Consider the following 12,882-nt stretch of genomic DNA (forward strand, 5'->3'; position numbering starts at 1 on the left):
GCAAGATGCCAGTCGGGTGGGATTTCCCATATAAAACAACAGTAGATGCTGGAATGTTTCCATCCAACTTTAAAAAAAAAAATGTCACAAGATGAATTGTGCAAATTAACATGTTTCCATCAGATCTGTTTAAATGAAATGTAGGCCCACATGTCCTATGTCATATTTCTAGACTTTGACACCCAAGTGAAAGATGGACCACTTAGGATTTACAGACAGCTTGGCACCTCGTAGCTGAATGGTTCGAGTGCATAGCACATCGCCACATGGTTCCAACCACTGCCAGTTCAATTTCCTTCGGCAATCTTTATTGCATGTCTTGCCCCTTTCTATCTCTCGCCCAGTTCCTGTCTGTCTCTTCACTGTCGCTGTCTAATAAAGGTAAAAAAAAAAAAAAAAAGCCCAAAAAAAGATTTACAGACAGCTAATCATGTGATTAAATTTATTCGCATATCTTTTTTTATTCGGTACATGTGTTTCTATTGAAATTCATTGCATTTCTCTGTATCAAATAAAGGTTTATCCACCTCCAGTGAGCATACAAACTGTTATATGAATTTTGGAGATTGTATTCGGTACATGCCACTTCCGTCAGCCTTTTTTTTTCCTATTTAAAATGACAAAATTCACAAAAAAAAAATGGGTGGAAACGTAGTTAATGACTGTAAAGTAAAGAGAGTTATTTTCAGTAATTCACAAATTAGTTGATTTGAACTGATGCAATTATCCACACCGGTTCGGCACCTCAAGCAGCGTAAAAGAGACAATAGAAATGCTTTAAACCAAGTACTGGTCTTTGCAGTTGAGAGAGGTCCTGCTTTGCTAATTACCATGGCATTAACACCGGTAATGTGGCGCTCATCAGGCAGTGTTGCGATACATGCCACAGTTAAAGCTTTTTTTCTTCTCTTTTTACCTCAGTAAGTACAATGACATAATCACTGAGGGGTTCGCCATTCGTTTCTACGCATGGCCACAACGGCCAACTTCACAATAACACTGGAATTGCCAGGATTAGGGGGTTCGACACCCACTATGAGCACATGTGCAATCACTCACACGGTCCAGACACACTGAATCAAAGGTGAACACCATCACTTCTCATATAACCATCCCCCTGCCCTTTTCTCTCAGCCAACCACAGCGCCAAGCAGTGTCGCACACCCTGCGCCATGCGCGCCACCTGCAGCGAGTGCACCAGCAGCAGCTCCGAATGCATGTGGTGCAGCAATATGAAGCAGTGCGTGGACTCCAATGCCTACGTGGCCTCTTTCCCCTTCGGACAGTGTATGGAATGGTACACCATGAACAGTTGTCCACGTAAGTGTCTTCTTATGCAGCTCTCACTCTCATTTCTATTCTCACACTCTCCTCATATGCTCCTTATATAGGCTGTTACCAGACGAATTCACAGACTTGGGCTTTTTTCTGTCTGAAGGCATTTTCATTTTAATCTTGCGTACAGCTCTCTCAATAGGTTCTGAGATACGCTGCATCAACTTCTAATCTATTTGTTGACTTGTGCGCTGTCATCAACTGTTTTTTATTCCTTGGTTTTAAAATAGCTATAAAAAAAATTTCAACCTCAACCAAGCATTCCTTGAAGGCAGAGGTGCACGTTGAAAAGTATTTTAGAGAATATAGATAGAGTACCTTGAGTTACTAAGTGTTACTCAGACATCGTCATCTTATGAGCCACATAGACAAAAGACTGTTTTTGAAAGAGCAAAAACATTTCAAAAACACCCTGTTCATCAAACAAACCCACCCAACTTTTAGAATAAGGCCATGGGCAATTGACAATAAGGGAATGAGACACCATGATTTTATATTGTTACACTGGGATGAAACGTATTACATTATATTCTCACCATGGAAACCATGTTACACATGGCAATATGGCAATTGCAATGTACAGATTTAGATTCTCCTGCTGTTGAACGAATAAAAGAGACATAGAGATGGGGTTTACGAATATGTTGAAATTGGTGTTTGTTTTTGAAAAAGAACAGATGGAATCTCTGGAGAGCCAGAACATGCATATTGAACACATTTAATAGCCACAAGTGGCTCATGAGCTGTAGGTTGAATATCACTAAGCTATAGTACACAGAGGGGGTAATGGAAGGTTTAGTAGCTAAAAGCTATGCAAATATTTATACAGTTTTTAGGCCTAAAGGGTATGCTTGGTGATATGATGGGTTTTATGTCATTATGCTCTTGAAGCATAGAAACGTACCATTCACAATCAGATTTTAAAGAGCCGGATGCGAGCTGGGTTTTAACACAGTCACTTGCCAATGTGGAGTCATACCGTGTCATAGTCCTGCAGTCCTGTAACATTTTAACATTGCCTACTGCAAGCTGATAAACAAACACAGGCGTCACTATCTGCTCTGTCCTACCTCTCCCTAACTCCTCTGGTGGAGACAGAATAGTAATTGTAAATGGCATCATCAAATTACTTTTCATTTTCACCTTAATTCAGCCAAGCTGATTATATGTATAGCATGCCCGGACGGAGCTCTGAGACTCGGAGAGGTGATGATTAATCATTTAATAACATGGTCAGTGGCTGTTTTTGTTTTGGATACTTTTATTTTTGTTTTGTGCATCAGAAGACCTTTCTCATTTATTTAACCTGGCAGGTCAATTAAGACCAAATTGTTCGCAAGCAAGGACCAGAAAAATGTCCCTGGGGTGGTATGTGGAACAGAGATTAAAGTTTAGGCTAAAACCTATGGCCCAACTGATTTGTGATTTTTGCATCTCCTTATTAGGGGCAAGGATTGGGGCTAGGATTTAACGTCTAATAACCCTTCAGCGGCTTTTATTTGTTTGTTTGTTTTTTTGTTTTTTGTTTGAGTTGTTTGTTGTTACTGATCAGTAGGAGCCCTATGCTTAACCAAAATCCCAACTAGAATTTTAAAATGCACATGCAGACATATACATAGGAAACACATAACAGTTTGGTACCACTAACATTCTAGTGTGTAAATGAAACATACCTGATGTGGGGAGGGATGTCCATGTCATGTCATGTCAGTTTTATTTGTATAGCCCATTATCACAAATAACCAATTTTTCTCAGTGAATATTGTATTCAGTGTATTGTTGTATTACAGCTATACAACATCCTGTCCTTAGACCCTCGCATCAGATGAGGTACAACTACCTAAAGAAAAACCCTTTGCCAGGGAGAAAAAATAGAAAGAAATCTCAGGGAGAGCAACAGAGGAGGGATCTCTCTCCCAAGACGGACAGACGTGCAACGATTGCTGTGTGTACAGAATAAAACACAATTTACAGAATACAACCATTTTTCAGAGCAGCCAAGCAGGCCTCTAAATTAGTCATTTGAGTATGATCATCAGCCGTTATGGGCACATACAGCTGAGTATCATCCACATCGCAATGAAAATTTATTCCATGACTGTGTATAATTTGGCTAAGCGTTGAGATATAAAGAGAGAAAAGTAGACGGCCAAGAACTGAGCCCTGAGGTACACCATATTTAACATCAGAGAATTTTGATGTAATATTATAAGAGCATGTTATGTTCTTCCAGATAAGTAGGACTTAAGCCAAGAGAGCACTAAGCCAGAAACACCAAAATTACAATTTACCCTGTCTAATAGTGTATGCAGTGATCAATGGTGTCAAAGGCTGCACTGAGGTACAGTAGTAGAAGCACAGAGGTGGAGTCAAAGTCCATAACAAGTAGAAGATCTTTCACCACTCTGGTCAGAGCAGTTTCAGTGGAGAGACAGGCCCTGAAAGCCAATTGAAAAGGTTCATATAGATTGTGGTCAAAAGTTGGGTCAAAGGTTGTTGATACACAAATCTCTCTAGTACTTTAGAAAAGAATAGAAGATTAGAGACTGGTCGATTGTTATTAAGAGACCCTGGATCGAGGTGTGGTTTGACCCACAGGTGTCTTAAAACTGCTGGGAACAGTGTCAGTAGTAAGTGATAAATTAACAATGTCTAGCATTTTAGGTCCCAGGAAAGGCCAGAGGTCATAAAACGTTTTGCTGCTAAAGCATCAAGTAGGCAAGTAGTTGGTTTAGAAGCTGACACGAACTTAGTCAAAGCATCAAGAGAGATAGTTTCAAAAGCTGTAATAACAGGGACTATCAGTGACGCATTGTACATATATGAATTTGGTAAGGAAGGCAGGCTCTGCAGGAGTAGCTGGAGTTGAAGAACTGATTTTGTTTATGATCTAAACAACCTGATTACAGAACAGTCTAGAAACTCCTGGGTCATTAATGGTGAGCAGCTAATAGATGGCTGCTTTTTAGTAAGTTTAGGTACAGTGTCAAAGAGAAATCAGGGATTATTTTTATGAATATTAATTAACCAAGAGAGATATGCTGCTTTTGCAGAAGATAAGGCATGCTTGTATTTCAATAAACACTCATGCCAAGATAGGTAAAAAACCTCCAATTTTGACTTTCGCCATTTATGTTCCAGTCTCCTACAGGCCCGCTTAAGAGTATGTGGCTCATTGTTAAACCAGGGTGTAGCCCTCTTTAGTCACCTAGCTGTTGTAGAGAGAGGTGCAGCTGAATCGAGGAAACTAGAGAGGGCCACATTTAAGCCACTAGTGACATTTTCAACAAATTCAGTCTCTACAGTGAAAGGATCCAAGACTTCAGGCAGCTGCTGGTCAATGCAGCTACAGTGGACGGATCAATGTGGCGAGTGGCAATTACATCTGTGCTGACATTAACAAGACAGGCCAATGGTGTTTCAAATTTAATGAGAAAATGATCTGACACAGCAGATGTGGTTGGCAAGACAGTCAGATCAGAAACAGCTATCCCTTCAGACAGTGGTGGGCTGTCAAGGCCATCAGGGTTTTCTCTGCTGGCCCTGTCAAAATGGAAATCATATGTTTTTAATAGTTAAATTGAAGTGTGCCTAGAATGTGTCTGAATTCAATTACTTGTTTTTTCCTGGAGCTGTGCAGGGATTTCCTATGTCATCTAAGCGCATCACAGCTCATTGGACCGGCAGTAGTTTGCATTGCTGGCCTTTCATTGAAGCCCAAAGCTGCAAACTGATTAACAACTTTGAGTGAACATATCATCAGCCATTCAAAATTTGATATGTAGTGACAGAACACATCAGGGCCCTGCGATATATCAGCAGTAGCCCCGGTGTCATCGTCAACTTTGAGCTTGAGCCTTTGGTGGGTTGTGAGCAAACTAAGTGCAACGGCATTCACAGTTACTGACAATCTTGCTGCCGATCTACTTCATGTTTTTTGTGAATACGGTAGGATTGTGTGCATTTTTTTTTTACGCATTCTCCCAAACGTACTAAACTGCTTAATGAATTTTACAAGAGAAGGCTGCCATGAGTCTCTCAATTGAGGTGGAACTTCAACTCCAGGTTGGTGTGCACAAGAGCCTCGAAAGATTTGAATTTAGATTCAAGTTTAGAAGTTGAATTGAAAATAGACTTAAATATTAAGGTGACACCCCCACCTTGTTTATTTGCCTGAGCTTCATGGGCATAAGTATAGTCAGGTGGGGAAGCTTCATTTAAGGGAAGGAAAACATTTGGTCTCAGCCCTGTTTCAAATAACCCAGTCATATCAAAGCTATGTTCAAGAATCAGATGCAAGGAGTAGAGGTGATGAAGGTGGATGAGTTTAAATACTTGGGATCAACTGTTCAAAGTTCAAATTAACAGGGAGTGCGGAAGAGGTGAAGAAGAGACAGACAAGGTGGAGTAGGTGGAGAAGAGTGTCAGGAGTGATTTGCAACAGAAGGGTACCAGCAAGAGTAAAATGGAAGGCTTAAAAGATGGTAGGGAGACCAGCTATGTTATATGGTTTGGAGACGGTGGTACTGACAAAAAGACAGGAGGCGGAGCTGGAGGTGGCAGAGTTGAAGATGCTAAGATTTTCTTTGGGAGTTAGGAAGAAGATCAGGATTAGGAATGAGTATATTAGAGGGACATTCACAGACGCATTAGAGGGACAGCTCAGGTTGGACGGTTTGGAGACAAAGCAAGAGAGGCAAGATTGAGATGGTTTGGACATGTGTGGAGGAGAGATGCTGGGTATATTGGGAGCAGGATGCTGAATATGGAGCTGCCAGGCAAGAGGAAAAGTGGGAGGCCAAAGAGGAGGTTTATGGATGTAGTGAGTGAGGACATGTAGGTGGCTGGTGTGACAGAGGAGGATGTAGAGGACAGGAAGAGATGGAAACGGATGAGCTGCTGTGGCGACCCCTAACGGGAGCAGCCGAAAGTAGTAGTAGTTTAGGAATCAGATCATTTATTAGTAAGGGTTTGGTAGACAATAATCTGATATTTATGATACCAAATTTAAATGTCTTGTTGAAGTGATCAGTAGTGGGCAGAACTTTAGAGCTACCATTCATGAAATATTAATTGGAATTAGACACCATGTATTATTAATTGTCAATTTTGAAGATCTATGCTTTGAATGATGTGTGGTCACACTTTTGATAACATTAGATGTTTGGTTCTGTAGATTATTAGGTGCTTCGTTGCACATTTCACCACCACCAGTGGTAGGAATGATTATTAGATTATTGTGATTCACACATTTTGGAGAGGAGAGCTTGGGAGCAATACAACAGGGTAGGGAGATGGTCTCAATGTTTTAGACAAAGCTTTCAGTCTGATAATCTACACTATGAGAAATTCCCTAACTAAACATTAATTAAACTAGTTGACTCCACATCCACACTAGACTTAATAATAATAATAATAATTTTATTTATATAGCACCTTTCTAAAACAATGTTACAAAGTGCTTCACAAAAAATAAAATAAAATACAGCTAAAACCAGACAAGGCGGGAATAAGAGTAAGATCAAATAAGAGTAAAATTAAAAACAGTAAAAATAAAAACAAATATCAAGCATTTGTAAAAGCTTTCTTAAAAAGAAAAGTTTTAAGACAAGATTTAAAAGAAGCTTAAACCTACCAGTCTTTCTAATCACCTGCAACCTGCTGAATGAACTAGAGAATTTAGCAATAAGTGATCTAAGCACAGAAAATAGCGAAATCAGTAGGACAAATGAAGAGGTTAGGGAAAAATATAGAGAAGAGAGAGTAAGAGAATAAACAGCAGTTATTGACCTCACAAAGCCAAATCTCACGAAGGTGGAAGCCGGAAACAGCCATCACGAATGTCCATTACAATATTATGTTAGATAAAAAGAAAAGCATTGCAGTCTGTGTATATATATCTTCTGGCCCATTAATAATGTACTATTTTCTTTTTTGAATTGCATGAACTTATGAATTATTAACTGTTTGTTTGTGTCTGCTGATGAAAGCCGAACAGAAATATCTAAATCTAAATCTCAGGGCCAGCCTGCTGCATTGACAGTATAGGCAAATGCTAGGGGCACAAGATGCTCTAGGGGGGGCCCACAACTTCGACCCCCCGCCAAAAAAAAACTTGTTTTTTTTATGCACCCCTATCAATATAATATAAACACTTTTTTCCAAATATATGACATTATATACAAGCGAAATTATTTTCTTGATTGGATCTTCTTACTCTTAACGTGCGGTGATTAAGGGGTGATATCACCACCCTAAACTACCTGTCCTGATTGAGTGAATTCTGCTGTTGATTCAGTGGTTACATGTCTAAAAAGCCAGAATTTTCTGGTGCTCAGGGGAGAAAGAGAAAGAAAGAGGATGAAGAAAAACGTGATAAAGGTAGCAAACTGGCTTCAAGATTCGAGCGGTTTCCCAACTTGCCATCAAGTAGCTAACATGACTACCATGCAATTCATGACTTTCCTTTATGGGCAGAAATCTGTCCTAACATGTGAGCAGTAGCTTTGAGGATTTCTGCCACTTTTCCCATAACAGTGGCTGCTGCAGAGAGGAGCTTCTCTAAGTTTAAACTGATAAAAACATATCTGAGGTCTACCATGTGGCAAGAGCCTCTAATTGGACTTTCTATAATAAGCATAAACCACCAAGTTTCACAACAGCTATCATAGGATGACATCATTGATGATTTCGCGGCAAGAAAAGCTAGATGGTTCCAGTTATAGAGCATGTCTGTAGTTCAGTTTGTGTCTTACCTTTTTTATTTATTTTTATTTCTTAACTTATCAATATTCAATCACAACAACCTAATATAAAGAGATGTAAATAGTTGATGTATTCATTTACCTTTTTGTTATTGTGTTTTATTGATTAATTTTTCCAATAGCAATTTATTTATTGATCGCACATTCTGTTAATACACCAGATTGTACTGAAATACTTTTTTTAAAACCTTAAACCTTAAAAATTATGCCTTTTAAAGTATTTATTTCTAAACGATGTGCAATATTTCTATCTGTTTTTGTTTTAAATTATTTATTTACAGAGCTTTTAATACTGCATTTATACATTTTAAGTTTTATTGACTGGATAAATAAAGGTTGAATAACAAGAAAATAGTCATTGACATTATTTATTCGTTGTGCTTCTCCCTAAAGTTTTTTTTCTTCTGGTCTCTGACCAAGGAAATTACTAGTGGTGAATTAAAAGCACAAATTTCTGGTCAGACAGTCTTGCCTAGGGCGCCATGTTAGCTCGGGCTGGCTCCGCTAACTCTAAATAAAGCCCAGGCTGTGTAAAATCCTGAGGGCAAAAGAACAAAAACAGTATTACTTTAACATCACTAAACTTAACCATATTTTTTTCATTTAGAAATTTAGCATGTTTGCATATTTAGTGGTAGTCCATAAACTAATCTGTGGGGACGTTTTGATAACATTGCTGGTGTAATTTGAGTAATTAAAATTGAACATAGGCTGGTGCGGTGCGCCTGAGCACTTCTAGTTTTGGCCCCATTTCAGGTAAACACCTGAGATGAGAAATGCCCATTTATATAATAAGCCCAATGTATACCTTCTCTTCCCCCCAGTAAGACCACGTTGTGTTCATATGTAAAATGTCCTGCATCCAGTAGCGTAGCGGTCTATTCTGTTGCCTATCAACACGGGGATCGCCGGTTTGAATCCCCATGTTACCTCCGGCTTGGTCAGGCATCCCTACAGACACAATTGGCCATGTCTGCGGGTGGGAAGCCAGATGTGGGTATGTGTCCTGGTCGCTGCACTAGCGCCTCCTCTTGTCGGTCGGGGCGCCTATTCGGGGGGGAGGGGGAACTGGAGGGAATAGCGTGATCCTCCCACATGCTACGTCCCCCTGACGAAACTCGTAACTGTCAGGTGAAAAGAAGCGGCTGGTGACTCCACATGTATCTGAGGAGGCATGTGGTAGGAGAGAGAGAGAGAGAGAGAGAGAGAGAGAGAGAGAGAGAGAGAGAGAGAGAGAGAGAGAGAGAGAGAGAGAGAGAGAGAGAGAGAGAGAGAGAGAGAGAGAGAGAGAGAGAGAGAGAGAGAGAGAGAGAGAGAGAGAGAGAGAGAGAGAGAGAGAGAGAGAGAGAGAGAGAGAGAGAGAGAGAGAGAGAGAGAGAGAGAGAGAGAGAGAGAGAGAGAGAGAGAGAGAGAGAGAGAGAGAGAGAGAGAGAGAGAGAGAGAGAGAAAAAATATTCTCTTATTGACGCCGTGACGTCTGTGTCTTTCAGCAGAGAACTGTTCCGGCTACAGAACCTGCAACCAGTGTTTGGACCAGCCAGGCTGCGGGTGGTGCACCGACCCCAGCAACACGGGGAAGGGTCAGTGCATTGAGGGCTCGTACAGGGGGCCCTTCCAGACCTCTGTCCCCGCACCCTCCACCTTACCCGGCCCGCCCTCCAGCCCCCAGCCAGCCCTCAATGCCAGCATGTGCCCCGGCGAAGCCAAGTACAACTGGTCCTTCATCCACTGTCCAGGTACAGCAAGGCTGTTTTCAGATGAGACCCCTTTTTTCCTTTTCTGTGTTCAACAAGAAACCGACCGCGATGAGATATGTATTGATTAAAAAGAAGAGAAGACTTTTTTTAAGTGTACTTTTTTTTTTGAGAATGTGGAGCGAGCGTTGAATAAATTGAAGGGATGTTTTCCTTTCTGAAATGAATAATATATGTTATTTGTGAACAAAGTCCTCCATCTGGAGAGAATCATTAGCACGTCGTCCTCTTTCTTTGCTGTTTGGCAGCATGCCAGTGTAACGGCCATAGCCAGTGTGTCAACGAGAGCGTGTGTGAGAAATGCGAGGACCTGACGACGGGGCGACACTGCGAGAGCTGCGTCTCCGGTTTCTATGGCGACCCCACCAACGGGGGCAGCTGCCAGCGTGAGTAACCGCCAATCGGTCACTCAGCCGATCAATTAATTAATCAATCACTTTTTGTTGTGCCACGGTTTCCTGTAGCTTGTCAGGTTAGTTTTTTTTTAAAGTTAAATTATATGTTTGCTCTTATTCCCTATTCAGTGAGGTACAGCGCGCCTCGGGGGATTTTAAAAATGTACGCTTCCCTATAACTAATACTGACAGTCAGTCTATCAAACCATAAATCAACTGATCAGTGTGCTGACAGTTTCATCTAGCATGGCATTATGCTACAGCTGTGCTGTATGTACACCCATCCAGAAGGTTTATGACGCCATCTTTTTTACAGTAAATTATATCAGCCAGTCAATAAATCAGTCAGTTATGTGTCTGTTTAGCTTAACCTAGCTTGTCAGTATGTGGTATCTTTTTTTTCTTTTTTTTTCTGGCACCTGTCTGAAAATCTACATACCCCTCGAAGATGGGGGATAATGATGATGAAGATATGTTTTCATAGTCGGGTCAATTTCTGTGTAAAAGGTATTCTTTTTATAAACAACTACTGTTGACCAATGTCATGAAGGGCGTCCAAGTAGTGTGGCAGTCTATTCCGTTACCTACCAACACAGGGCTCGCCAGTTCAAATCCCTGTGTTACCTGCGGCATGGTTGGGCGTCTCTACAGACACAATTTGCCGTGTCTGTGGGTGGGAAGCCGGATGTGAGTATGTGTCCTGGTCGCTGCACTGGCGTCTCCTCTGGTCGGTCGGGGCGCCTGTTTAGGGGGGATGGGGGACGGGGGGGAATAGTGTGATCCTCCCACGCGCTACGTCCCCCTGGCGAAACTCCTCACTGTCAGGTGAAAAGAAGCGGCTGGCTACTCCACATGTATCGGAGGAGGCATGTGGTAGTCTGCAGCCCTCCCCGGATCGGCAGAGGGGGTGGAGCAGCGACTGGGATGGCTCGGAAGAGAGGGGTAATTGGCTGGATACAACTGGGGAGAAAAAGTGGTGTGGGAATCCAGAAAGAAAAAAAAAACTTGAAATGAATAAAAACAATTGATAAGAAACGGTCTTAAATGATGAATGCCATTATAAAAATGAGTTCGACATAGATAGGTATTAGCTAAAAGTGTCAGTTGACTGTAAATTATTACCACAATAACATTATACTAGATTTTAAACTCATACCTACAGTTCATGTTAACGTAGTTCAAATAAACAAGATAGACATGGATATAAAACATTATATAATAATTTGAACTTGGCTCATTGGCCCAGTGGCTCTGTTGGGATCTGGCAGGTAGTCACTCGGCGCCAGTGGTGTGGATATGTGAGACAATCAATTTGTTTAATTTATCTGCAGTGATTTAAAACAGGGGTGGTGAAGTGATTAAAAACACATTGATTTTCATTAATAACCAATGAAAACAAAGATGGATAGGGGGGGAAAAACACTTTCACATCATCACACATATTTCACACGTCAGCTCAAGCGAGGCCTCGGCACCTGTGATGAATAAAGTGTTTATAACACTTTTGAACACACAAATGGAATAACGTGTTAGTTGCTTCCAAGAAAGACCGGCGCGAGATGCAACAAGAGAAAAAAATTGTCATAAAAATTAGTGTTGAGAAAAATCCGGAAACTCCATAAAATAGTGAAAAGTTCTCATATAATTAAATAAAACAAATCGGACTAACAGGGATGAAAAAATGCAATTTTTGTTACACTTTGCCGGAACTAAGAAAGCTCTAAAATTACTTTTCTGGACAGCACTGTGGACCCGTTTACTGTCAGAAGGGAGTTGGCATAAAATTATGCCTTGATTGAGGTTAACTATGGTCAGACTATGTCCTGAAGGAGGTTAACTAATGTCAGACTGTGTCCTGAAGGAGGCTAACTATGGTCAGACTATGTCCTGAAGGAGGTTAAATATGGTCAGACTATGTCCTGAAGGAGGTTAACTAATGTCAGACTGTGTCCTGAAGGAGGCTAACTATGGTCAGACTACGGTCAGACTGTGTCCTGAAGGAGGCTAACTATGTTCAGACTATGTCCTGAAGGAGGTTAACTATGGTCAGACTATGTCCTGAAGGAGGTTAACTATGGTCAGTCTACAGTCAGACTATTTCCTGAAGGAGGTTAACTATGGTCAGTCTACAGTCAGACTATGTCCTGAAGGAGGTTAACTGTGGTCAGATTATGTCCTGAAGGAGGTTAACTGTGGTCAGAGTATGTCCTGAAGGAGGTTAATTATGGTCAGACTATGTCCTGAAGGAGGCTAACTATGGTCAGACTGTGTCCTGAAGGAGGTTAACTAATGTCAGACTGTGTCCTGAAGGAGGCTAACTGTGGTCAGACTACGGTCAGACTGTGTCCTGAAGGAGGCTAACTATGTTCAGACTATGTCCTGAAGGAGATTAACTATGGTCAGTCTACAGTCAGACTATGTCCTGAAGGAGGTTAACTATGGTCAGACTATGTCCTGAAGGAGGTTAACTATGGTCAGTCTACAGTCAGACTATGTCCTGAAGGAGGTTAACTATGGTCAGACTATGTCCTGAAGGAGATTAGCTATGGTCAGTCTACAGTCAGACTATGTCCTGAAGGAGGTTAACTGTGGTCAGATTATGTTCTGAAGGAGGTTAATTATGGTCAGACTATG

General features: G+C 41.1%; 1 protein-coding gene across 3 annotated transcripts in view; it reads left to right on the top strand.

Moving 5' to 3' along the window:
• atrn (attractin) overlaps positions 1-12,882 on the top strand; it is a 224,120-nt gene that overhangs the window by 91,608 nt on the left and 119,630 nt on the right. For 2 of the 3 annotated variants that reach the window (XM_056295270.1, XM_056295271.1), the window contains exons 17-19: positions 1,135-1,320; positions 9,590-9,835; positions 10,102-10,239. In XM_056295270.1, the coding sequence (XP_056151245.1) occupies positions 1,135-1,320; positions 9,590-9,835; positions 10,102-10,239 (570 nt within the window). The remainder of the gene's footprint in view (positions 1-1,134; positions 1,321-9,589; positions 9,836-10,101; positions 10,240-12,882) is intronic. The other variant, XM_056295272.1, reaches the window with a different exon arrangement.

Source organism: Lampris incognitus, chromosome 16, assembly GCF_029633865.1.
Source record: "Lampris incognitus isolate fLamInc1 chromosome 16, fLamInc1.hap2, whole genome shotgun sequence".
In the NCBI taxonomy this organism is placed as follows: domain Eukaryota; kingdom Metazoa; phylum Chordata; class Actinopteri; order Lampriformes; family Lampridae; genus Lampris; species Lampris incognitus.